The 27,881-nt window shown below is 38.6% G+C and overlaps 2 protein-coding genes across 5 annotated transcripts in view; one reads left to right on the plus strand and one right to left on the minus strand.

Moving 5' to 3' along the window:
* Nucleotides 1–3,271, plus strand: part of OSBPL9 (oxysterol binding protein like 9) — a 166,861-nt gene extending 163,590 nt beyond the window's left edge. For all 3 annotated transcript variants that reach the window (XM_063104026.1, XM_063104025.1, XM_063104024.1), the window contains 4 exons: nt 495–573; nt 1,416–1,507; nt 2,221–2,356; nt 2,589–3,271. In XM_063104026.1, coding sequence (XP_062960096.1) covers nt 495–573; nt 1,416–1,507; nt 2,221–2,356; nt 2,589–2,663 — 382 coding nt within the window. In that variant the 3' untranslated portion in view covers nt 2,664–3,271. The remainder of the gene's footprint in view (nt 1–494; nt 574–1,415; nt 1,508–2,220; nt 2,357–2,588) is intronic.
* A 387-nt stretch (nt 3,272–3,658) lies between these two features.
* Nucleotides 3,659–27,881, minus strand: part of NRDC (nardilysin convertase) — a 93,725-nt gene continuing 69,502 nt past the window's right edge. For both annotated transcript variants that reach the window (XM_063104391.1, XM_063104389.1), the window contains 16 exons: nt 26,366–26,489; nt 25,749–25,835; nt 17,477–17,596; nt 16,670–16,721; nt 15,573–15,723; nt 13,295–13,422; nt 11,390–11,552; nt 9,392–9,423; nt 8,999–9,137; nt 6,885–6,932; nt 6,546–6,598; nt 6,120–6,203; nt 5,456–5,546; nt 5,091–5,207; nt 4,350–4,439; nt 3,659–4,209 (listed from right to left, as the gene is read on the minus strand). In XM_063104391.1, the coding sequence (XP_062960461.1) occupies nt 4,012–4,209; nt 4,350–4,439; nt 5,091–5,207; nt 5,456–5,546; nt 6,120–6,203; nt 6,546–6,598; nt 6,885–6,932; nt 8,999–9,137; nt 9,392–9,423; nt 11,390–11,552; nt 13,295–13,422; nt 15,573–15,723; nt 16,670–16,721; nt 17,477–17,596; nt 25,749–25,835; nt 26,366–26,489 (1,677 nt within the window). In that variant the 3' untranslated portion in view covers nt 3,659–4,011. The remainder of the gene's footprint in view (nt 4,210–4,349; nt 4,440–5,090; nt 5,208–5,455; nt 5,547–6,119; nt 6,204–6,545; nt 6,599–6,884; nt 6,933–8,998; nt 9,138–9,391; nt 9,424–11,389; nt 11,553–13,294; nt 13,423–15,572; nt 15,724–16,669; nt 16,722–17,476; nt 17,597–25,748; nt 25,836–26,365; nt 26,490–27,881) is intronic.

Genomic DNA, 27,881 nt, shown 5'->3' on the forward strand with positions numbered 1-27,881 from the left:
TGCTCAGGAAAAGAAGTCAGACCATTTGACCCAGAGGTCCCTTTCAACTGAGGATGAAAGCCTGGTCTCCAGCATTATATCCTTAAGCGAAGCCTTCCCTGACCCTCTCACCTGCAGTTTTGCTCTTGACCCCCAGTGCCTGCGTAAGGTCACCACAGCACTTACCACCTAAAATCTCAGTGGTGATATGTCTCTGCCAGGCTGTGAACAGCTTGAGGTCAGGGAATTTCCGAAGTCTGTTATGGCCCCAGCACAGTGCTGTTTTACCTATCTCGTATCCACTGTTTATGGGATCTCGGGAGTTCCTTAGCATTTTGTTCAGGGCCCTCTTCTCACAGTTGGCTCTGGGAAATCCAGTTCTGTTAAGCTGCTTTCACCAGTGACTTCACAGTCGCTCTATTTTCTACTCTGTGTACATAGGCCAAACTGACCAGATTCTTTGGTAGAATAATTTTCAGCTTGAGACTAACACAAATGTTTTCTTTTCTGTTTAGTTCTCCAAATGACAAAAAGTCTTTTTGCTCAATTGAAGGGGAATGGAATGGAGTAATGTATGCAAAATATGGAACAGGGGTAAGAACCTGTATTTCGCCACTTGTTCTCAGGCTATGGCTATATTGAATTGTAGCCTATTCCCTTCTGGCTTCTTCCATCTGGAACTTTAACCACTGAAGCCTGCTCTGATGTCATCTCTTCAGGGCAAGCCTGTCCTTCCTTCCCTCTTCTCCTTCCCAGCAGTGTGGGTAACAGAATGATTTTTACTTTCCTGCTGTCAAAACACTTGAGAGTAATACACATAAAACAATGCATGGCACATAGTAAGCCCCTAATAATGTGGTATGTTTATAAAATGAAGTTCTAAGCTGATTTGTTTGTGTGTGTTTATATACACACTGTTTTAAGATTTTTTGTTTTGAGACTTTGTATAATAAAATGTATTGACTGCCTGGCACCAGGCAGAGATACATAAATGAGTAAGATAGACCTTGCCTTCAAGGAACTTGCACTCTGTAGTACCACTCACTAAGTGTTTCTCATTAAGCTAGGAGGAAAGGTGGTATGAAGTTAACAGGAGCCAGTGAACTGGATTTTGGACTTAGAGAATTTCAGAAATGTAGAAAGCACTGTAGACAGTGTGCTTAACATTGGAATTAGTTGCTTATGGGTCTAGCTCCCCAAGAGATTATATTCCTAGCATGTAGCACACAGCCACATTGAAAACATGCATTGAATTGAGCCTTTAGACTTAAGACACACTATATTTTAGGCTTAAGACTGCATATGAAACTCATTATGTACATCATTAACATATATGGGATTTTATTAGAGATGTTAAAATCTTATGGGAAGAGTTGACTTTTCCTCCTAGAACAGTTGGAGCAATAAAACATCCATTTACCTCTTTTGTTTTATAGGAAAATACAGTCTTTGTAGATACCAAAAAGTTGCCTATAATCAAGAAGAAAGTGAGGAAGTTGGAAGATCAGAATGAGTATGAATCCCGCTGGTAAGCATCTATCATAACTAGAACTGTTGCTGCAGTGCTTACACTGTTACCTACGCATATGCACAGGGCTGGATTTTGGAGACAGAATAGCAGAGTATAACAGTACAGACTGTTTGAATGCATGGATTCATATGTCAGCACTACTAGTTTTGTGAGCATGGCTAAGTTAGTGAACCTCTCTTGGCCTCCATTTCTGAAATGGGAATAATGGCCTTGAGAGGAAGCCATGCCTTAACCCCTCAAGCCCTTGTACTTAATCTCTTGACTCTTGTTCTCTCTATTCAGATGGTTTTCTCCAAGATGGCATTGTTAAATCCAAGGAGTTTTTCTGAAATGGAACTTCTCAGCTCCTCTCATCTAACCTTTTAATTTCAGTTTATGACAAAGGGCACTAAAGCCCTAGAGAGGTAAACAGACACCCCTAAAGTTGCATAGCAAGTTAGAGGTAGAGGCAGGAGAATCCCAGGTCTCAGGTCCCAGTGTTTTTTCTATTCTTGTCCTTATTCCATGTCCCTTCTTTGACAACTAGCAGTAGAGTCTTCTGGGCCCCTTTCTCTGTTTCCTACTCCAGTGCCATGGTGCCAGCTTATGGAGATTTAGTCTGTGAATTGTAGCACTTAAAGGCATTTGACTTACACTATATGCTGTATTCAGAGGTAGCTCTAGGCTTTCATTCTCAAGACTGCCAACTCCTCTTGATTTCTTTTCTTTAGCCTTTGGAAGGATGTCACTTTTAACTTAAAAGTCAAAGACATTGATGCAGCAACTGAAGCAAAACACAGACTTGAAGAAAGACAAAGAGCAGAAGCCCGAGAAAGGAAGGAGAAGGAAATTCAATGGGAGACAAGGGTAAGCTGCCTTGCCCCAGCCTCCTACCTTCTCTTCCCCCTGTACCCCGAGTATTCATTCATTCATGCATTTCAATGAATGTTGAAGAAGTGAAGTGACAAACACTGTTTTTGAACAAGGGATCTCCAGTCCCTACCTGAAACTCATTTCAGTTTAATGAGGGGAGAAGACGTGACATAATAAAAAAGTAGAAAACAAATGTGTAACTGAATTCTCTCCCTTTCTTCTACAGTTGTTTCATGAAGATGGAGAATGTTGGGTTTATGATGAACCATTACTGAAACGTCTTGGTGCTGCCAAGCATTAGGTTGGGAAATGAAAAGTTTACACCTGATGACCAGGACAGTAGGCATAATTAAAGCAACAATCTTCCTTCAGGAGAACCTATTCACTCCTTTCTTATTGCAGTCGTTCCTATCTCAGGGATACTGGACTTTCTGAAGCATATGAACAATTAAAGCAGGAAAAGCTTCCCTTTTTTCTGCTGTAGCAGTTACAATTTTGACTTCAGTTCTGAGAAAAACTTCAGGTTTTGAAAACAAGGTATCTGCTCTTTTTCCAAACAAATCCTATGCTTTGAAAAGCATTTGTAAATCCAAGTCTCAAACTCTGCACTCTAGTACTGCTGTTAAGATATCCAACCTGTTTCCTAGTTCATATAATCTTGGGTTCTATAAATATACACGCACACACAAACACCTATAAATATACCTGATGCCAGATTTTTCAGAAGTACTGCATCTACTGTAAATATTCATTCTCAGAATTGTTTTAGAAAATTATTGCAATGTATTAAAATAAAGTGTTAGGAAATTTCATGGTCTCACCTCAAATACCTTTTATTTTGGATTCGAACTGTTATTAAATTGTATCTAACTCTGGATTACAGTTTAATTATACTCAGTGCTTCTTAAGGCTCCATAAAGTAATTTTTAACAACCGTTTTTTTTTTTTTTTTTTTTTTAATGTGTGCCTCTTTTATTATCTTTATGGTTAAACTTGGAAGCCAATTATTTGGCAGCCTTGAATACATGAACTAGCTTTTCCCAAGGACTCTTAAAATAATAGAGGCTCCATCCTTTTCTTCACCCTCCCTTATACTCTGTGTTCTATCTTTAGGCCTCAATGTGCTATTCCCCGTAGTCTTCACTAAATTCATATAGCACATGTAGGGGTACCAACAAAAAGTTTACCCAAAAATATTTTATTGCCTTAGAGGGTTTGGGGAGAGTGTATATTTTTAGATCCTAACCCCACACTGAAAGAAAATATAATAGAAAGAATGCCACAGCAGCAAATGGCTCATTCTGAAGGGAAATACAGAACTATTTTTATTTAAAAATACATTAAAAAACCAAAAACACGTGTTAGTACCTAGCATTTAGGTACTAATAACACATTGGTTACATAGGGCCTCTCAAGACGTGAATTTACATCCTGAGAGGACACAGGCCAGGGCTTCCCAAACTGGTGCTACAAGCTGCTACAGTAACCCTGGGTTGGTTAGTCTCAATAGAGGAGGAATAAAAAGTAAATCGAATTCTATGATGCCAGTGCAAAAATTCAATGAAAGCCCTAAGGCAGTAGTAGTGTAACTCTGTAAAATACAAACACATTTTTAAATACACACTGCTTCAGGCCAGTAAGACTGCAGTTTATTTGACTATCTTATGGTAGGGGAGAAGGCTGAGTGTTGATGAGAAAGCCCTGATATCAGTAATGGGGATGGTACATTCTACCAGCAGAGGAGAGGTTGGTAGGTAGGTTAGCTGCATCACTTCACAAGAAGAGTTTGAATCCTCAGCAGAAGGGGTACCATCCTCTTCCAGCTCATATTTCCCATAACCAACAACCTGAAAGAGGCCGAAGACTCAAGGTGAGAAATATATCGAACAGATTTGGGCAAGTACCTGTTTAGAATCTCTCTGAGAACAACCCACACTCAGTGAATGACAACCCTGGGCAGGATGGAGCTACAGTTAACCATACTCACATGAACACTGAGCATTTTACTTCCTGGTCCTCTATGTGCTTTGAACCAGTTGACCAGGTCTGATTTTGAGAATGATTTCAGTGCTTCAATCTTACAGGGGAAGAGAAGATACAAAAGAAACATGTTAAAGAGAAAAGGCAGCTCTTTTTAGACATAATGAGCACTTCATTTTACTCTTTCCAGACTTAGCTTGCCCCTAACTCCTCCAGAGGATAGTGATGAACCTCTGTAACACACCTTCATGTTTCATAGCAATGATCTACACTGGTAGATAAGCAAGATAGGATAGCAGATGTTATAATTACAGCTGCATACCATACACTGCCAGGAAATTAAGTCTCCTTAGTGTCACCTCTCAGTTACATGGTAACTGAATACTCTGGCTTAAGAAAATACAGCAACTATTAAAACAGGAACTCTCAATTTAAATAGCAGAATCCTTTTTTTCTCCAAAAAATCAGTGGTCAACTTCAATATATATATTAACACAAAAATAGAGCCACTCCGATTGAAATTGGTGGTGGTGGGTAAGGTTTAGTACTCTAATCACATGGCCATATAACGTGCTAGAGAGGCAAGTCTGAAAACTCAATATTTGATTGAGTCAAGAAATGAACAAGTATGTAACAAGCCAGGCTGAGTGTTCCAGGTTTATCTTCCATACAATACTAGTTCGCTTGGACCTGTGACTCCCAGGGAATAATGAACCCTTAGGGCTGTCTTGCTCTGAAAACCATTTACCTCATGGGCAAGGCGGTCAAAGAGATACTGTTGTGTTACCACTTCATTCCAGTTCCTATCCACCTCTTCCCCAAGGTGGGTATCCTCACACTCCTTCAGCTTAATCAGAGCTGTGACCTTTTGCAACCAAAAAGAGAGACACTTAGGTGTGGCATCACATCAGTTCCCCCAGAATATACATGGCCCTGCCCAGACTGGCTTGTGATGGACCTGCCAGGATGACAGAGAGGGATGAAGCTAGGGGAACATTATGATTAGATTATGGTGGGGCTAATAAAGCTCAAAAACTGGCCAGCACTACTGTTAAGTCTGGTGTCTTGAGGGCTTGTTGGCCAAGGGCCAAAAGACCAGGCCAGCGCAGTCACCTGAGTGTTGAATGCATCTTCAGTGAGATTCTCAATCTTCTCCTCAAAGCTAGAAAGAAACTCTTCTATCTTCTTATCAACAACTTCAGAGCTGAAACAAAAAAGTCATCCGAGACATGCTCTTAAGCAAAGGCAAGGGAGGGAATTTATAGAACTAAGGCATATTTCTAAGAAAAAGTCTGACTATAATTTTCCAGTTCTCAGAATTCTACCCTAAGCTGAGAGAGGGAAGAGAATGAGAAAGAACTCTTCCCCTGCCCTGCCCCCCCACCCTCCAGCCCAATTTCCTGGTATCCTCATAATGAAGCAGTCACAGACATGCTTGACCATTACAAAGCTCAGAATCATTAAGGCCTTGTACTTCAGTTCCAGCACAAATGCCAAGTCAGGCATCCTTGCCTTCTCGTCCTCAGGTCTGCCTGAAGAGAAGAAACATTGGCAAGCCCTGCACAGTGATGACAAAATTTGAGTTAAGTCCTCTGGGACCAGTAGAACCATTGATCAGTCCTTGATCAGGCCATCTGTAACACCCTCCACCCCCAGTGACTAAATGGAGCAAACCCTGCTTGGTCAGAGTTTCCTGAGATTTAAGGAAGCACCTGTAGCCCTCATTCTCCGTGCCCAGAATAATGGGTTGGACCTATCCACTCTCTCCCTTACTCACTTGTATTTGGTTGCCTGAGTCCCCACGGTGACAGAGAATCCTAGAATCCCAGATGTGTTCCTACAGGTAGGGTAGACATGGTACCTACAGCCAGAGTGAAAGTTGAATGAGCTCAGGTGGTCAACTGGGTCCTCCCCTCAGAGGCACTAGATATGAGTGGGAAGGGTTTTTGCCTACCCTTTCTAGCCTTGGAGGTCCTAAAAGAGGACTCGTTTTTCTTAATTATTTGAAATATGACCAAACTGAAAACCTGATCATGGTCCAAGATGCAAATTCCAGAAGTTCTGACAAGTAGGTGTTATTCTATGGCATGGAAGGACCAAAGAGCTCTGAGAGGCTGCTCGGTCAGGATATCTGATAAACCTCAGCCTGTAAAGCAAGTCCCAGACACTCTTTTGAGTGCAGTGTCCTTGTGAGCAGACTTACCCAAGGGTCTGCTTGGTTCGCAGGAAGTCAAAACAAGGCTCTTCCATATGCATCTGTAATTCAACGAACTACCCATCAGCCCAACTCCCCAGCAGAGAAACCTCCATTTCTTCCCCACAAAGTGTTCAACATACTTCCAAATTCCAACCTCCCTTACTGCCTTCTCCCTAAATGGCCCAGACCTCCCATGCTTATACCAGGTGAGAACACCAAATGATCATTTTATCTTCCAATCATAGGTCTCTGATCACCCCAAGTCCTTAGCACCCAGGCAGAAAGGCTCAGCCTCACAGTGGATCAGGAGCTCCTGAAAACCTCAAGTCTCCTTTAAACACTTACCACAAGCAGCTCCATAAGAGTATATTCTCTCAGACTCCTGGTACCTGACTGAAAGAAGAAAGTGGTCAAACCAACTAAATATGCAATGGCTTACTGAGCTTTTTAATAATCCAGCTATTCTTGGCAACTATTTATCATCCCCACTCTTCTCTTCCCGTAAGAGAGTTAATTGTACCTTCTACTAGTATACTTTCAACAACTTTGTTTAGATAGCTGCCCTTCCCACTAGACAAGGTCTGTGAGGACAGGAATCATGTTTGATCATTTGTATTCCCAGCACTAACAAAGAATTACAGGTAGACAGGGAGCTGAGTCCAATAATCCCTGACCTGTCAGCTCCTGCCTGGAGGACGCAATGGATACAGAGGACACATTCTAAAATCAACTATTGCAGTTCAAAGCCCAAAGGAACAGAGCAGGAAATGTTTGGGGATCATGAAGGGTATCCAGATCTATTCCTCAGGTGGAGAGAAAATGAATAGGACCATCTGCAACTATACACAGGGACCCACACTTAGGTGATAAGAAAAATACCTAAGAGGCAGAAACCACACTTGGGGACCACATGCTGGTTGTCATGGAAACATAACATAACAGAATAAAAGAGGGCAGGAGACCAATAAGCAAGGATGTGCTAGTGCATTCCAGAGTCAGGCAGGCTCTTGCAGGGTCCTCTGACACACTCATTTTTCTTCCCACCTTACCAGAGGAAGAAGCTAAAGCCTGTGTGAACTGCAAGTCCTGATTAGTCAGCACTGATATTTCTAAAAGAGCTGCAACAAAACCAGTCAAACCATGTATCAATTTTCTGTTCAAAATCCTCTATGTGAGAAGGAAAATCGTTTCTTAAATGAAGCAGATTGTATCAGAAGCTAGTGCTAAGAGATGACTGATGGAAAGCAGCTCCACAGACAGTTTTACAATATGAAATCCTGCCTAAAACTCTGGAGAAGTGTTTCTATATCTGGGTTTGGAGCAGTCAGAGAGAGACAACCTCGTAGAACCTAGAAAAGAGTACAGGTTGGAATGCTATAGCCAGGGAAACAGGCTCCACAGAGAAGTTGGGTCTAAAGGGAAAGACAAAAATCTAACCAAGCTCCAGAAATCAAGGGACTCATTAAGACTAGGACAAGGTTCAACATCACTAAAGAGAGATGGTCATGACATCAGGTAGGTGAATTTGTTTCTGACAACCAGACCAGGACAATGTCAGGACAGGACTCAGGCCCAGGACCAGAAACACAATAAAAGGACAAAGATGACAGTAAGGAGGACATGCCACCCAAGCCCAGTCGTGAAGTCTTCACGAGGCCTGAGAAAGAAGTGACTTCATGCAGGGAACCCAGGACCATAATGACAGCTATAGGTGCCCCAGAGTTTGGGAATTCAGAGATCAGGCTGGGCAGGCACAAATTTAGGGAAGATCCCCATAGTCCTAAAAGTGAGTGGGACTAACCACAGGCTAAAGCAGGCTATGGGCCAATTGAGTTACTGGAAAGCACTTCCTTATTTAAGCTCCACCTCACCCCTCCAGAAGTTGTGGGAAGAAAATAGAATCTGAGGACAGAGGAATAAATTTGAGGCCCAGATGGTTATGACCTCAGGCAAGTAAGGGGCTCTGAACCTTGGATTTATCACCCATAAAATAGAAGTGATAAATCCCCTCTCTCAGGTGCTTTGAAACCTTCATGATTCTGGTAGTCATTCTGTTTGGTGTATAGTCATTGCTTGGCTATGTTTACCTGTGCCTCTTTTTCAAAACTATCCTTTTAACAAATGTCATCCTGCTGCTTGCAGTTCTGTCAGAGGAACACATAGGAATTTCCACCTACACTTCAGTCTCTGTCCCTCTAGACTAGCGGTTAGGTGATTAATGAAGCAAGACCTCGCTGTGACTGTATATGGATCCATTTTACTGACAAGAACACAATTTTTAGATGTAGTTGCTTCAAGATGACAAATGGCCCCAAGCATAAAACTACTGAAGTATCTTCAAAAGGGCCTTGAAAGTCATTGGGTTTCTCATTCCTAGGTACTCTGACCTTCCATCAGGCTTCAGCGCACTAGAGGAACTTAGCCAAAGGATTATTGTACAATGAATGGGGCCAACTGACCTGGTAGTACACAGTGACTTCGGAGTTGGCATCACCCTTGTTCAGAGCTCTCACTTTGCACAGGTGGTGGCCATTGGGCAGCTCTACCACCTGGAACTGCACAGGCATCTCCTGCTCCAGAGGCATGAAGTTTAGCTTGCTGCAAAAGAATCAGCGTGGGTCTCTGAGGCAGTGCTTTTATCCTCTTACTCCCACCCGAAAACTATGAAGCAGCAGCCAGGCCTTCTATAGTCCTTTCTGAATTCCTTTGTTTATACCAGGCTCAAGAAAATCTACTACCACAAGCAGTATTTCAATTGTAGGTTTAATAACAATTAACTGAGTTGTGGCTCAATGTCCTCTTGCTGGTAAGAACACATTACCCGCAAAGAGAAAACTTAAACCAATACTTACTCAACAACGTATTTTAGGAAATCCATAGATTCCTGGGAGGCAAAAGAGAAGAAAATAATTACATTAGGCACTCTTGACGTTAATTTCACCCAGAACCAGCTAATATCAATGTTCTAATCCTTGGGGAGCTCTGGATAGCATTAGGAAAGCAGATACTATGTATTCTGTCACCTAAACGCTGGACAATTTATTCATTGATTGGTCTAATAATTCACTGATTCACTACTGATTTTGTTTGTTGAATACTAAATGGCTCTTAACTGAACAGCTTCCTTTCTGGCTCCCTTGGCACTCTTTACCTGTACACTGTAACCCTTTCTCCACTAGATCAAACTTAATTGTTCAGGGTCAGTTTACCTAACTAGGCTGTAACCTCTATGACAACTGTGACTGTGTTTTAGAAATGTGGGCCCATTGACACAGACAGAGCTTGGATAGAGTAAGCAATAGAATAACACTTAACACTAAGTGAATATATCCTCTTCCCCTCTCAACACTTCTGTTTTCTTATCTATAAAGTGAGGGATAAATGGAGGGGTGAGCTCATCTCTAAACTGATTTCTACTGGGGGCAATTCATGCTACAAAGTCCTCTAGACCAAAAGCCCCTGCCTGGTACTCCCCACTGTGCTCAGAGAAACAGGCAGCTATTCTTACTCTTCTCTCTGTGGGTTGAGACTTTTAAAATTCTTTCTGTGGGCAGGACACAAACTAAGGCTAGTTTGGGGGTTAGGAATAAAGACAGAGAGGAAGCGAAGAATAGCAGCCACAATTTCAAGAATGACACATATTCTTTCAAAGGGCCAGTCCTGAGAAACTGGGAGGCCATAAATGAAGATGACTTAGTCAATTGCCAAAGAGTTTAGGGATAGTCCCAAACAAGCACTCTCGCCTGGAAGAGGCCTCAGTTAGATGTAAGACCCCACAGACTCAATATGTATCAGAACAAACTCCTCATATGTTCTCAATCCTACTACTGTTCCTGCTCTTCCACCAACCCACTGTTTCAAGTAAGAAATTTGGGCATCATCCTAGACTCCTCCCTCATCCCACATCTAATTAGTCAGTGAGTTTGGGCCATCTTCTACCTCACTATTTCTTAAACACTTCTTTTTCATTTATTTGATTTAACCTTAAGCTTCATTATTTCTCACTTCAACTTTTTTGTGTCATAAAAAAACATGTAACATAAAGTTTATCATCTTAACCATTTTTTTAATGTACAGTTCAGTAGTGTTAACTATATTCACACTATCATGAAATAGATTTCCAGAACTTTTTCATCTTGCAAACCAAAATTCTATACCCAGTAAAAACAAGAATTCCCTTCCTTCCCTCTCCTTCATAGCCCCTGAAAACCACCATTCTACTTTCTGTTTTTATGAATTTGACTACTTTAGATACCTCATGTAAGTGGAATCATACTTCACTTCAACATTTATAACAGTCTCATAACTGGTGTCTCTCGATATTCTTAACCACAAATCCTCTTAAATCCTTTAAGGTTCTCCATTTGCTACAGGATAAAAGCCCCAGCTCCTTAGCTTGACACACAAGCTTAACATACATGTTCTGATTATGTATATATGTATACATCCCTCACCACTCCCCTCATCCCATTTTAATCTCCACATTAAACTGCTTATGGTTTCCACATACAATCTTTAACAAATGTTACCAACAGCATAGCATATATAAAAGCGTACTTCAAAAAGTTCATGGATTCGTTTATCTTTTAATTCTATTTTTCCACAAATCTTTTGAAGTATACTCATTAATGCCAAACCCATTTCACTCAAAGTTCTGATCCATTACCAGCAGTATCCCTCATAAGAAAAAAGTTACGTAGCATCAATGGGATCAGATAACTCTTAAACAGAATATGATAATGCTGGCCTCCCAAAACTATACAGCTTCCCCTTTAGAGAAAAACTAATGCAATTAGAGTCCAAAACCACATTCAGACCTAGCCCGCATTAACAGAGCACCTCACACTTACCGTGCTTGTGACATTCCCTTGCACCAGGCCCTCAACAAAGAGCTGGGATTTGAACTCTTTGATGAAGTTCAGCAGAGCCTCAAGGGAAAGGCCATCCATCAAAGCCCGGTACTTGTCAATCATAGACCAACGGGCATATTCCAGGATTAAAAGCCGCACATCTCTGTATAGAGGACAGGAAAAAAAAAATCAAAGTTTTGTTTTAAGAAATTAATCTTAATAATAAGGAAATATATGCATATCCCCATACGAGCCAGCCATCAAAAAAATATATATATATTTGATCAAGTTTCAATCGATGATGTGTTTCTAAAGAGAGATGATTTCTATCACAACTTAAGATGGGGAAGCAATACTATAATCACCAAAAAGCATTTAAAATTACATACACAAATTTTTAAATAGATATTCCCCAGTATAATATGTCTCTCAGTTGCAGAGTAAAATATTTCACATAAGTTGACAGATGAGTCAAGTTTACCCAGTCATACACCAATTTAAAATTATTACTATTTTGGTTTAAAATCTTAATAACATTTTATTAAATACTGGAGGCCACCATTCTGGGGATCTATTATTGCAGTGACAATATAGTATAAGTAATTGCTCTAGTCCAGAATCAGACTAACTTCACCCCTTATCTCCACAACTCCCACACCACCCCCAATAAGTTGTTTGAACTTGGCAAGTTTCCTAACATCTGTGACTCAATTTCTTCATTCATGAAACAAGGAAGGTAATAATAGGGTTTTGGTGAAGATTAAATGAATAAATGTACATAAAGTTCTTAGACTAAATCTAGCATATAAATCTTCAATAAATAGAAGTTGTATTACTATCATTCTATCACACTTTAATAAAGTAAACTTCTAGAGTTATTAGATTTTAATAAAGTAGTATTTAATAAAATACTATTTTTATAAATAAAATTAAAGCAGTATTCAGGAGTTATTGGATACAGAGGTCAATTCAGGAGTTACTAGATACACAAGGCTATTCATCATCCTATCAATGATTGCAGACAATTCTTTCCAACTTATATTTGGTTATTAGTTTTTTGTGATCAAATTATCATTTATTACATAGCTGACTCTTAACTCCTTCTTCCCCTGCTTCCTAATTCTGGTAATTTATGGGCTCATTTTAACTGTGTCAAAAGCAGGGCCTCTATATAAGGTTGTGCTGTTTGTTCATCATTACAGACACCCAACAAGGAAGTAGGGGTTTGCAAGCACATACACAAAAGGCTATATGCTCAGAGAGGACTTTTCTCTCCCTCTCACAAAAGCTCCACCTGTTGATAAGAGGGTACACCAAAGGGGTACTTTTACCTGATTCACACAAAGGTATTCTGTGGGCTACTATTAGCCCTGGACTAAAGTAAGTACAGGTTCTGATGGAAGGCCTAAAGGGGTGCCTATTAGCAGAGGTTTACACATTAGCATATAGGCTGTTCATCTGCCTTTTTGATCTATTATGGAACTTTAGCTGAATTCTGGATAGTTGAGGTTGCCAGATAAGTGACATGCTGAACAATTTAATGCAACTGCTCATCATACCACCCAACGTACTAAAATCACCAGTAAACAATTTGGGGCTACAACAAAGCCAGCACTTTTTTAAGTGTTGTTTACTTATAAAGACAGGAAAAAACACGCTTATTTACTTTCAGCCTTCTAATCAAGTACAGTAGACTGCTTTCAGTACTATTCAGATAGCTACTTAAGCTGGGCTTAGAAATCCTATTAACGCTGACCTTATGGTCTGGTTTCCTAAACCACAGCAACAATTCAAACACGTCTAAAAATTAGCACTGAAAGTATAGCCTCATCCACCACACCTATCCCCTAGGAAAGCAAACATGTTCAGGCCCTCCAAATATAATTTGATCTCATGTATACCCACTTGGCCAGAGTCTCAGGCTTGATGAGGATGTTAAAGTAGGTCTTCTTCAACTGCTCAGTTATCATTGTAAAGACAGCTGGTGTGGAACTGAACTCAGTTAGGTAGTCAATAATGAGCTGAAACAGTAGCTAAAAGGAAAACAAAAGAAGTACTTTAAGTGGAGAAACATGGAAATCCACTAAGTTTTGGAGAGAAAAATGTTTCTTTTTGGTTTTTACCAGGGGCCCATCATGGTTGTAGGCATTGTGGAAGACACAAGAAAAGTACTACTGACTCAAAAGAATCTTCAGGGGCCAAAATCCTCAATAATTGTCAAATTTGGAGCAATGATTCTTCATTTTTTATCATTTTCATGGATATTCTCATACATCTTTTTCTTCCAAATGAATAAACAGGTATTTTATTTTTTTTCACAATACTGTAAGTGGAATATTTGTTTCTATCCATTTTTAAGTTGACATTGCTACCATGGGGGAAAAAAGCCATTGATTTGGATATTCTGATCTTATGACTAGCCACAACACACCAAATTATTTTAGTAGTGTCAATTTTTCTAAGAATACACTCATATCATCTTCAAAAAACTTTTTTCCAAAAAAGTTTTCATTTTATTTCACTTTTTCATTTTATTGTAGTAGTCAGAGCCTACAAAACAATGTTGAATAATAGAGGTGGTTGTGGGTTATTCTTGGCTTGTTCCTGATTCTAATGTTCAGCCTTTCATCAGTTAATGTAACAATTGCTGTTACTGTTTTTTAATTAAGGTTTTTATTGTGTTTAAGTAATTTCCCTCCATTCCTTTTTATTAGGAATGCCAACTCAAATTTATCAAATGATTTTTTGACATTTATCATTATATTCACAGTGGTTCTCTTTTGACTTGTGTTATAATGAATTATGTTTATCAACTTCCTAATACTGAACAATCCTGGCATTCCTGGTACTTGATCATGGTGAATTATTCTTTTTCCTATATTGGATTTAATTTTCAAATTTTTTAGGAAGTTTGCATCTATATATTCTATAGGTGAAATTGGTCCATAGTTTTCTTTTCCCTTTTTTTTTGGTGGCTGGCTAGTACGGGGATCCTAACCCTTGACCTTGGTATTAATAACACTGCACTCTAACCAACGGAGCCAACCAGCCAGCCGGTCTCTAGTTTTGTACACACAGACATATATGTTCTATATTAGGTTTTAATATTAAGGGTAGGTAAGCTTCATAAAATGAAGAACATCAAACATTTCTCTATAGTTTATATTATTTTTAAAAAGCTTTCCAGATAATTCCCAAACATATTTTCCAAATGAAAACCACTACATTAGGCTTTAATCTGTTTGAACCTTAAGCTACATTATATTTAGGCTTTTGGAGGCTGACAAAAGCAGAATATTCCATGGTGCCTCCTCTTAAGACCAATCTTTGTTCCCTGGGTAGACAGAATCTTCGTTCCCTGTGGGTACGAAGGCAAGAGCTATATTCCTTTCTTGGGTTTTTGCCAACATGGAGGCTATCGCTTCCTAGAATAGGTCTAACTAACTTCTGGCAGGCCCTTTCCTCTAGAATTTTTCTTGTATGAACTCAGTTCCACAAACCTTAATATAATATATATTCTACCCAAGAAACCTAGATATAAAATTTGTTTTGGGGTACATTATATTATTTTACCTGGTATTTAAAAATCTGACTCCCTTAGCCATCATCACATATTATTTTATTCTCTGCTTATGAAGTTTTTGACAAAGCGACACTAGAACACATTCCTTACCAAGAGATAAATTACTGATATGATATAGACCCTGTTTCTAAAAGGCTTATAAACTTAGAAGAGAAACAAGACATACACAGTTGAAACAATGGGAGAGAGTGCAAGAAGAGGAAGAAAGGGAACAAACATTTGAGTTCAATTCTATATCAGGCAATGTGCCAGGTCCTTTAAATTTGTTATTGCTATATGGTAAGGAATTTAGCTGAAACCAGATTTAAATGCCAGTGTTGGCTGCAGAGAAATTGACCACAAAGGGAAATGAAATCAATCCTAAAGCACAAGCTGTGCTGTATGTATTGCCAATAATTCATGAAATATGTTGTTCTTATATACGGTCAGTCAAAGTTAGAATAACTATCATAGCCAAGAAAACTCATGATAAACCACATTAATAAATATTTCTATGTACAGCACCCCATTCATAAACCTCTATGCTTGGTGCTATCGGGCGAACAAAAATAAATACAATATTTTAAAGCTCTCTGAGGAAAACAGAGTACTTGTACTTACAGGTAGTTTATGGTTGAATCCTTTCACTCGAATAATTAAACCATGTTCTCCAGCTACCAGTTTATACTCCAGTTGTGCCACATCTGCTTCATAAGCTGGTTCCGCAAGGTTATGAGTAAGGATGTTGACAAAGATATCAAAGAGGACCACACTGAGAAGTAGAAAATGCAAATAGCATTATTAATTGGCAAGAAAGCCATGAAGAAATAGATTTGCTTCAATTTACAGTAAGAAAATTCTCTTTTAGAAGGGTGTTAATTTCCTCCTCCAGAATATAAAACTATACTAATTTAATTCAAAAGTAAATGGATATAGCTTACTCAGGACTCAGATTCATAGGTGCATTATAGAACTCCTACCTTCAACAGTGCTTCCCAATCTTTTTCATGTCATGGACACATAGAAAATGATAATATTTATATTGCACAACAGAATAAATGAAATAGGCACCAGAGGCAACTGGACTAAAGACTCTGGCTACCCTCCAGGCTTAGGCTTCTTACTGATGAATTTAAAATATCAGGGAAAGGAAGGAGGAAGAGAATGCATTTTTTAGAATGGATATAAGTAAATTTCAGTGCTGCTTGTCATTTAAGGTTGGATTTTATAGTTAAGTGGCAAATGAAAGTAAGAAGTGCACTAAAATTTCCTGAGCACCTCCTATGATTCAGGCACATTTTAGGGTCTCTGACCTCCTACAATGTAGCTATCTACAAAAATACATAAGTAACTTCCTAAGAATAAAGTATAATCACATTCCTTGGCAGTCTTTAAATACAGGATCAACAGATCCATCAGTCCTCACTATATACTAGAAGTTAACCCAAACTGATCTCTAAGGAACTTTCCCAATCCAGTAAGTCTATGACTAGCCTATCAGCATGTTTTACTTATGGGTGCTGGCCGTGGAGCAGCCTCAGTTCTATATTAATGTTTAGTACTGATACAAATAGCTTGTTTGGAGCACAGAATATGTATATAAATTAGCAACACAGCTCAAGTACGGATAAAGAACATGATGGAACGATTCAGAATAAAACAAACAAAATAATTTTCAACAAAATAAAATTATTCCGGAAAAGACGACAATTGCTTACTTTGTTGCAGACTTCTGTATCAAAGGTGAGATTAGATGGAAACGTATATATGCTGAAAGAAAAAACACCATAGATAAAATATATAGAAGGCCAGAGGCCTCAAATATTTTTTTATACATCTGCTATTTTTCCCTAATTTTTAAAAAATTCTAAAATAAGATATTACTCCTTAAATCCTCATTACATTTTTATTCTTAAGGATCTTTAAAAAATAATATTTACCATTCCAAACAAAGTGTCTTATAAGGCACACTTTAATGTATGGGAATCAGATATACAGCTGGCCCTCAGTATCCATGCGTTCCACATCTACAGATTCAATCAACCATACATAAAAAATACTCAAAAAAAGAAAAAAGTGTGTGTACTAAGTATAGACTTTTTATATGTACAGACTTTTTTTATATGTACAGAATGCAGTTTTTTTTATATATATACAGAATAATTTCCTTCATTTACTCTTACTCTATCTCTATCTCTTTTTAAAAATAATATTCAAATACCACCAACTCCTTAAGATGGCCAAACACCTGGCTCTGCTTTCATTTCACTGAAAGAAAAATATCTGAAAACAATTTCATCCTAGGCTTGAATTTTTATTTCCTGGAAATTGGAGGATCTATAAGGATTACTGTGACAGCACAGGAGTACAGTATAAATCCGATAAATAAGCCTAGAAAAAGTCTTCAAATGGAAGGGGAAGGGGAAAAGAAGGCAGACAACAGACACAGGAAAAAAAGGTTGTTACAAAGTAGAGAAAAATCTGTTTTACTTATTTTACTCCTTTTATGGAGGGCAACATTTTACCTTTGGGGATTTTGAATTTGTTGTCTTTCTTATACCACAGGCAACCTTGCGGAGTGTTCACAATTTTAACAGGGTATTCTGTTTCAGGGCAATCAAAAGCCTTCAACGTAAAGTCCGTGGCTAAGAAAAGAAAAGAGAAATAATTCATTCAGGTATTTCAGCAGGATTCCCAGCAATTTGTTCTTGACCTCAAAAGTATAAGTAACTTTTCTTTGTGGCAAAAATAAGCCAAATTCAAATACTGGAGTACAGTAAATTAGTAGAACAATAATGAAAACAAAACTATCTTGGTCTTAAACTAAACTCTGAAGATCTGTAATTTCCTAATAGTTGATTCTGATCTCCAAACATTCTGTTTCACTCCCTTTCTCAAAGACAATCTTAACTGTAAGAGGGACCTTTGGTCAGGATAGTCATATAAACTCCTTTGTGAATGAAATCACTCTTCCTGGGTTTTGGTGACTGGCCAGCACGGGGATCTGAACTCTTGACCTTGGTGTTATAACTCTCACAATGTTGTGCAACCACTGCTTCTGTCTAGTTGCCTCTAACCATCTAAGCTAACTGGCCAACCCTGAAACCATTCTTGAATGAGAATGTCTTTTATCAAGCCTTATGGATACTTGAAAGGTTACAAAATAGTTCTGCTCAAAGTGAAACCTGTCCTCTCTTGGGAGGGCAAGGAAGTACCGGCGGGCCGACTGTCACTCCACCACACCCTGGACTCCGGCCCCGGGTAAACTTCCTGTTACTGGGAGGCAGATACCATCTCTGCGGCCACCAGTTCGGAAAAAAAGCCTAACCAATTTCTGGTTGGGAATAGTGTGGTAGGAGAGTTCCCAGGTCCGCTTGAACCTGCCGGAGAGCTGGCTGCAGGCGGGCGCTAGACTCGGTTTATACCAGGGGGATACAAAGGTGAACAAGACCCGAGAAAGATCTACACAGTGCTACAAAGGCACCCAGAGCGACTGGTCGTCTGTGCCTAGCAGAAACCTGGTAGACTTCCTGGGTGAGGCGGTGCCAAGCAGGGTCTTGAAGGCCCAGCTGATAGACGAGGGTTGCAGACGACACGCCCCAGCCCAGCACAGTGCGCACAGAGTGGGGAGACGTGCGGCCAGGGAGGCGGAGACTCGACAGAAACCACACACCCTGTGGGTTCACCACTGCACGATCCAACAGCCTGGGCCGGAGCACATGGAACAGGGAGAACTCCTGCACAGGAAGTGAAAGCTCAACAGCGATCACACACCCTGTGGTACGTGATCCACCAGCCCAGCAGAGTCCAAGCTGACCAGAAAGGTGGCTCCCCGGAGAGGCCCAAGACCCGAAGCATCCACACACACAAGGCACTAGAGGCCAACTGAGCAGTCACGGAGGGAGCCATACCAAATTGGCAACCACAGCAACATCCTAGTTAGTCATTAGTCTCAAACCGGTGGACTGTGAAACCCCCTGCCACAATGAATAAACACCAAAAAAAAGATACCAGAAATACAAAAAATCAAGAAAGTACACCACCAAAAGTTAATAAATCTCAAACTCTAGATCCTATAGAACAAGAAGCCCTTGAAATGACTGACAAGGAATTTCGAGTGATAATTCTAAGGAAACTGAATGAGATACAAGAAAACTCAGGTAGATATCATGATGAAATGAGGAAAAGTATACAGGACCTGAAAGAGGAAATGTACAAAGAAATCAATGTCCTGAAAAAAAATGTAGCAGAACTTGCTGAAGTGAAGAAGTTATTCAGCGAAATAAAAAAAACAACGGAGAGTTTAACCAGCAGGCTTGTCGAAGTTGAAGAGAGAACCTCGGAACTTGAAGATGGGCTGTTTGAAATAACACAAGCAGACAAAAAGAAAGAAAAAAGAATCAAGGACATGGAAGAAAATCTGAGAGAGATATCAGACAACCTTAAGCGCTCAAATATCCGAGCCATGGGTATTCCAGAAGGGGAGGAAAATGGAGATTCCATTGAAAACATATTCAAAAAAATAGTGGCAGAAAACTTCCCAGGTATAGGAAAAGTCACAGATCTTCAGATCTAGGAAGCTCAACGATCTCCAAACATATTCAACCCAAAAAGGCCTTCTCCAAGACATGTCATAGTCAAATTGGCAAAACTCAGAGACAAAGAGAGAATCTTAAAAGCTGCAAGAGAGAAGTGTCAAACCACCTATAAGGGAGCCCCAATCAGGCTAACATCAGACTTTTCATCACAAACCCTAAAAGCTAGAAAGGAATGGGATGATATTTTCAAAATACTAAAAGACAAAGATTGCCAGCCAAGAATACTCTACCCTGCAAGGCTATCCTTCCGAAATGAAGGGCAAATAGTATATTTCTCAAACAAACAAAAACTGCGGGAGTTCACTACCACACGACCACCCTTACAAGAAATCCTCAAAGGTGTACTGGGTTTGATTCCTGAAAAATAACTACCACTGCCATAAAAACCCAAGAAAAATCAATACCCACTAGTATAATAAAAATGGCATTCATGAAGAGAAAACAAGCAAACAAAAATGCTATCTACAACCTAAGGAACCAACAAACACAGAAACCAAACAGTAAATCAGAAAGCAAGGAACAAAAGATACCTAAGACAACCAAACAACCAACAAAATGCTAGGAATAAATCAACACCTTTCAATAACAACTCTTAATGTAAAAGGCTTAAATTCCCCAATCAAAAGACACAGACTGGCTGACTGGATCAAAAAGGAGGACCCAACTATATGCTGCCTACAAGAGACCCACCTCACCCATAAAGATTCACACAGACTAAGAGTGAAAGGATGGAAAAAGATTTACCATGCAAACAAAAAAGAAAAACGAGCTGGAATAGCTATTCTTATATCTGACAAAATAGACTTTAAACTAAAAACCATAAAAAGAGACAATGAGGGACACTACTTAATGATAAAAGGACTGATCCATCAAGAAGACATAACAATCATAAATATGTACGCACCCAATGTTGGAGCAGCCAGATTTATAAAACAAACTCTATTAGACCTAAAGAAGGAAATAGACACTAATACCATAATAGCAGGGGACCTGAACACCCCACTGTCAATATTAGACAGATCATCTAGGCAAAGAATCAGCAGAGAAACACAAGATCTAAACAAGACTCTAGACCAATTGGAATTGGCAGATATCTACAGAACATTCCATCCAACAACCTCAGAATATTCATTCTTCTCATCAGCACATGGATCATTCTCCAGGATAGATCACATATTAGGTCACAAATCAAGTCTCAATAAATTCAAAAAAATTGGAATTATCCCATGTTTCTTCTCAGACCACAATGGATTAAAACTAGAAATTAATAACAAACGAAACTCTGGAAACTATACAAACACATGGAAATTAAACAACATTCTACTTAATGACATACGGGTCCAAGAAGAAATCAAGCAGGAAATCAAAAAATTTATGGAAACTAATGAAAACAATGATACATCATACCAAAACCTGTGGTATACTGCAAAAGCAGTATTGAGGGGGAAATTTATTGCATTAAACGCTCACTTCAGAAGAATGGAAAGATGGCAAGTGAACAACCTAACACTTCACCTTAAAGAACTAGAAAAACAAGAACAATCCAAACCTAAAGTTAGCAGACGGAAAGAAATCATTAAGATCAGAGCAGAACTAAATGAAATTGAAAACCAAAAAACAATTCAAAAGATCAATGAATCAAAAAGTTGGTTTTTTGAAAAGATAAATAAAATTGACAAACCATTAGCATGGCTAACAAAAAAAAGAGAGAAGACTCAAATAACAAAAATTACAAATGAAAAAGGCGATATTACAACTGATTCATCTGAAATACAAGGAATCATTCGAGACTACTATAAACAACTATACGCCAACAAATTTGAAAATCTGGAGGAAATGGATAAATTTCTGGACACACACAAGCTCCCAAAACTGAACCATGAAGACGTAGAAAATTTGAACAGACCAATAACAATAAAGGAGATTGAAGCTGTTATCAGAAGGCTCCAACAAAGAAAAGCCCAGGACCAGATGGATTCACAGCAGAATTTTACCAAACATTCAAAGAGGAATTGACACCGATTCTTTACAAACTATTCCAAAAGATTGAAACAGACGCAAAATCTCCCAAACTCATTCTATGAAGCAAACATCATCCTGATACCAAAACCAGGTAAAGATATAACCAAAAAAGAAAACTACAGGCCGATATCCTTGATGAATATAGATGCAAAAATCCTCACTAAAATACTAGCAAACAGAATACAGCAACACATACGAAAAATTATTCATCACGATCAAGTGGGATTCATCCCAGGGATGCAAGGTTGGTTCAACATACGCAAATCAATAAATGTGATACACCATATTAATAAACTCAAACACAAGGACCATATGATCATCTCTATAGATGCTGAAAAAGCATTTGATAAAGTTCAGCACTCATTCATGACAAAGACCCTCTATAAGTTAGGTATACAGGGAAAGTATCTCAACATAATTAAAGCCATATATGCCAAACCCACTGCCAATATCATCCTGAATGGGGAAAAGCTGAAAGCTTTTCCTTTAAGAACAGGAACTAGACAAGGATGCCCACTCTCACCACTCCTATTCAACATAGTGTTGGAAGTACTAGCCAGAGCAATCAGAGAAGAGAAGGAAATAAAGGGCATCCAGATTGGAAAAGATGAAGTCAAACTGTCCCTGTTTGCAGATGACATGATCCTATATATCGAACAGCCTAAAACCTCTACAAAAAAACTGCTGGAATTGATAAATGATTTCAGCACAGTAGCAGGATACAAAATCAACACACAAAAATCACTAGCATTTCTTTTCTCCAATAGTGAACATGCAGAACGAGAAATCAAGAAAGCCTGCCCATTTACAATAGCCACCAAAAAAAAAAATACTTAGGAATTGAGTTAACTAAGGAGGTGAAAAATCTCTATCATGAGAACTACAAACCACTGCTAAGGGAAATTAGAGAGGATACAAGAAGATGGAAAGATATTCCATGCTCTTGGATTGGAAGAATCAACATAGTGAAAATGTCCATACTACCCAAAGTGATATACAAATTGAATGCAATCCCCATCAAAATTCCAAAGACATTTTTCTCAGAAATGGAAAAAACTATCCAGACATTTATATGGAACAATAAAAGACCACGCATAGCCAAAGCAATGCTGAGCAAAAAAAATAAAGCTGGAGGCATAACACTACCTGACTTTAAGCTATACTACAAAGCTATAATAACCAAAACAGTATGGTACTGGCATAAAAACAGACACACTGACCAATGGAATAGAATAGAGAATCCAGAAATCAACCCACACACTTACTGCCATCTGATCTTTGACAAAGGCACCAAGCCTATTCACTGGGGAAGGGACTGCCGCTTCAGCAAATGGTGCTGGGATAACTGGATATCCATATGCAGGAGAATGAAACTAGATCCATACCTCTCACCGTATACTAAAATCAACTCAAAATGGATTAAGGATTTAAATATACACCCTGAAACAATAAAACTTCTTAAAGAAAACATAGGAGAAACACTTCAGGAAATAGGACTGGGCACAGACTTCATGAACACGACCCCAAAAGCACGGGCAACCAAAGGAAAAATAAACAAATGGGATTATATCAAACTAAAAAGCTTCTGCACAGCAAAAGAAACAATTAAAAGAGTTAAAAGACAACCAACAGAGTGGGAGAAAATATTTGCAAAATATACATCTGACAAAGGATTAATATCCAGAATATACAAGTAACTCAAACAACTTTACAAGAAGAAAACAAGCAACCCAATTAAAAAATGGGCAAAAGAGCTAAGCAGGCATTTCTCTAAGGAAGATATACAAATGGCCAACAGACATATGAAAAAATGCTCAACATCACTCAGCATCCGGGAAATGCAAATCAAAACCACACTGAGATACCATCTCACCCCAGTGAGGATGGCTAAAATCCAAAAGACCCTGAACGATAAATGCTGGCGAGGTTGCGGAGAAAAAGGAACTCTCATACATTGTTGGTGGGACTGCAAAATGGTGCAGCCTCTATGGAAAATGGTATGGAGGTTCCTCAAACAACTGCAGATAGATCTACCATACGACCCAGCTATCCCACTGTTGGGAATATATCCAGAGGAATGGAAATCATCAAGTTGAAGGTATACCTGTTCCCCAATGTTCATCGCAGCACTCTTTACAATAGCCAAGAGTTGGAACCAGCCCAAATGTCCATCATCGGATGAGTGGATACGGAAAATGTGGTACATCTACACAATGGAATACTACTCAGCTATAAAAACGAATGAAATACTGCCATTTGCAACAACATGGATGGACCTTGAGAGAATTATATTAAGTGAAACAAGTCAGGCACAGAAAGAGAAATACCACATGTTCTCACTTATTGGTGGGAGCTAAAAATTAATATATAAATTCACACACACACAGAAACACACACACACACACCCCGGGGGGGGGGGGGAAGAAGATATAACAACCACAACTACTTGAAGTTGATACGACAAGCAAACAGAAAGGACATTGTTGGGGGGGAGGGGCGGAGGGAGAAGGGAGGGAGGTTTTGGTGATGGGGAGCAATAATCAGCCACAATGTATATCGAGAAAATAAAATTTACAAAAAAAAAAAAAAAAAACCTGTCCTCTCAAAATGTTTCATCAACATGTAGGTGAGAAATAGCTAATTTTTTTAAAAATTAAGACTAAAAAATTTTTTTGCTATTATTTAGTTTTTAAAACTGGGTTGTTTAGAAATTTAAAGATGTAGAACTGAATTGTCCAAAATACACAAGACATTTTTTTTAAGGCTTTTTTTCTTTTTCTCTAATTAAGGTGAGATTCACACAACATAAAATCAATCATTTCAAAGTTAACAATTCAGGGGCATTGGAACACTCACAATGTTGTGCAACCACTGCTTCTATCTAGTTCCAAAATATTCTCATCACCTCAAAAAGAAACCCCATAGTCATTAAGGAGTCATTCCCCATTCCCCACTCCCCTAACCCCTAGCAACCATCAGTCTATGTTCTGTCTCTATGGATTTACCTATTCTGGATACTTCATAGTAATGGACTCATACAATATGTAACCTTCTGTGTCTAGCTTCTTTCACTTGGCATGACGTTTTCAAGATTCATCAACATTATAGAATCTGTCAGGACTTCATTTCTTTTTTTTCTTTCTTTTTTTTTTTAAAGATGACCGGTAAGGGGATCTTAACCCTTGACTGGGTGTTGTCAGCACCACGCTCAGCCAGTGAGCAAACCGGCCATCCCTATATAGGATCCGAACCCGTGGCCTTGGTGTTATCAGCACCACACTCTCCCGAGTGAGCCACGGGCTGGCCCAGGACTTCATGTCTTTTTATGACTGAGTAATATTCTAAAGTATGTATACACCACAATTTGTTTATCTATTCATCCACTGAGGAACATCTGAGCTGTTTCCATCTTTTGGCTATTATGAATAGTGCTGCTATGAACATGCATGTACATATATTTGTCTGAGTACGTGTTTTCTATTCTTTTGGTATAACTAGGAGTGGAATTGCTAGGAAATAAGACGTTCTGAGTAAATTATAAACAAGTATAAATCCTTTGACATAGGATCAGTAGCAATCAATTTTTTTTTACCACAACTCACAGTTGGAAATGTATTTTCCACTGCAAGCTAGCTGACAGATATACATATATATTACCTATCTGGAACAAAAGTTCTTGAAATAATTCTCTTCCTATATTCAATAAAATATTTTACTACATTCCATTCTAATTGATTTTTTAATGTTTTCACAGCTCATTATACTGACTTCACAACCCATTACATTGATTTCATAACCTAAACGGGATGCAAACTGCAGTTTGAAAAACACTAGAACAACTTGACAAAATAATGAAAATTTCTAAGGAGACTGATGTGAAAGGATCAGCTATGATGTACAATAAAAAGCATAAACTTCAGAGAGCTCCAAGATCTGTGTTTAAGTCCTAGTTTCTCCATTTGCCAACCGAATAGTCTTGGACAAATCACTTTGCCTTTCTGAACCTCAGTTTTCTCATTCAGAGAAGTAAGAAAATAGTAATGCTTGCTCCAGGATGTTATTGGGAATCTCAAATACAAATTCATATGGTACTTTGTAAAACATAATGTACTATACAGGTGCATTTTGTTTATTAGTAAATGGATATATTATTTATAATGATAACTATTTTCCTGACCTATGTACTTGTTTTCAGCTGGAAGATGAAGATCTGGATTTAATTCAAAATTACTCTTCCAGAGTTCGGCCCAAGAGTTTTCAACATCTGTAGAGAGGAAAAACAAACTGATTCAATAAACAACACAATGTTCAGAATTCTCTTAACAAGCCAGTCATCAGCTGGCCTCTACAAATCAATTCTCCTTTCTCAGGAATACTGTGACTGACATATCCAGGCATTCTAGAATCTAGACACTCAAAGTGTGGTCCCAGCAGCACTGGGATCGCCTGGGAGACTGTTACAAATGCAGAATCTCAAGCCCTACCCAGACCCACTAAATCGAATACGTATTTTAATAAGATCTCCAGGTAATGCACATGCACACCGAAGTTGAGAAATACTTTTCTAAAGTGAAGTTAAAACCTTGCCCCCAAAATATAAAGAGAAAAGGATTTTTTCACTAATATAAACACAGCAGAAAAATAACTTCCTGCAAAGTAGTATGTTTCACTTCAAAGTGAACTTTTTAAAAATTATAACCTTTTCCCCACAAGAACCATCAGAAATATTATTGAATAAAAATTCCCAGGTGAGACAAGATATACCTAAATGTAGGACCAATGTTCAAATGTTACCTTCTATACTATACTGAGTCCCAAACCATTTCTCCTTGAGGTCACATTTTCCTTCATTAGCACCAGACAGTAGAACAAGATTTGCTTTTTGAGGAACTAACTGATTAAGGGCTTCAGCAATGACCTAATTGGGGGATGGGGGGAGACAAACACAATAACAATTTTAACCTAATACATCTCTGTTAAAAAAAAAAAAGGGCAAAGTCACATTGTTAGACACCCCAAAATCCTAGAATCTTGATGCTCATGAAACTATTACTCTACTCCACAAACACTCTAAGTTACAAAGCTTCATTAGTTTCAAAAACTTTTTTTCAGCTCTGTTCAGGTATGATTGACGAATATCAAATATGTTTTTTGATAATGCTTTAAACCATGCTCATCTCAAATCCCACATATTAACAGCACCAGCAGTAAAAACAGCTATCATTTACTAAGCTCTTACTACGTGCCAGGAAGTGTTTAACATATGTTATTTCATTTAATCCTAAAAATAATCTTGAAGTATACCCATTTTACAGAAAAATAACACTCTGCTTCAGAGGTTAAAGGTTAAGTAATTTGCTTAGGTTAAAGACTATGGAATTTGCACAGCACAATACAGCAAAAAGTGGCAAAAGTGGAGTTCTAACCAAGTTTGTACATGATTCCAGAGACTATGCCCTAACAGCTATGTTTTATACCACTTCAATACTCAAGAATCAGTAAAATGACGCCAATGTTGAACCTCCTTCAATAATTCTCCAGATATGATAAGGACTGTACGCAGGATTTTGTGGGTTAATTTGCAACCCTAAGTACCATTCAAACACCATATCTTTGAGAAAAAACAACTGGTGGTTCAGAAAAAAATACAGGGGCCCCTGGGCATAACCATCCTAGGGAGAAGGTAAGAATGTGCAGTTGTTAACTTCTTCTTTACCTTTCCCTATCCTCTTTAAAACTAGTAATTTTGGAATACCATTTGCCAAAGTTTCTCAGCCTCAGCACTATTAACATCTTGAGCCAGATAATTCTTTGTTATAGGGTGCTGTCCTCTGTATAGGATATTTAGCAGTATCTCTGGCTTCCACCCACTAGATTTCAGGAGCACCCCACCCTCTACCCACAAGCTGTGAAAACCAAAATGTCTTCATATACTGACAAATGTCCCCTGGGCAGCAAAATTACCCCTGGTTAACTACTGCTACCCTATATAGCAAAATATATAAAGGAAAATGACTTATTCCCCAGTAATGGAGGAATGACCCTGACCAACTATTTATTTTTATATAATATTATCTGTAAGTCATATGTTTCTAATCAAGAGAATCTTATTTTTTCTTACAAATATTTTCAAAATGATTAAAAATTTAATTGTTCTGAGACTCCAATTGAATTAAAACATAAACTAGACAACTCTTTAAGCATGTTTACCAACTAAACCATATAATTCTTAGGAACTGCTTTAACTATTTTAATAGATGTTTCAACACATGAAAAGCTGTAAAAATAGGGCCGAGCCCGTGGCGCACTC

Source organism: Cynocephalus volans, chromosome 8 (assembly GCF_027409185.1).
Source record: "Cynocephalus volans isolate mCynVol1 chromosome 8, mCynVol1.pri, whole genome shotgun sequence".
NCBI classification, from domain to species: Eukaryota; Metazoa; Chordata; class Mammalia; order Dermoptera; family Cynocephalidae; genus Cynocephalus; species Cynocephalus volans.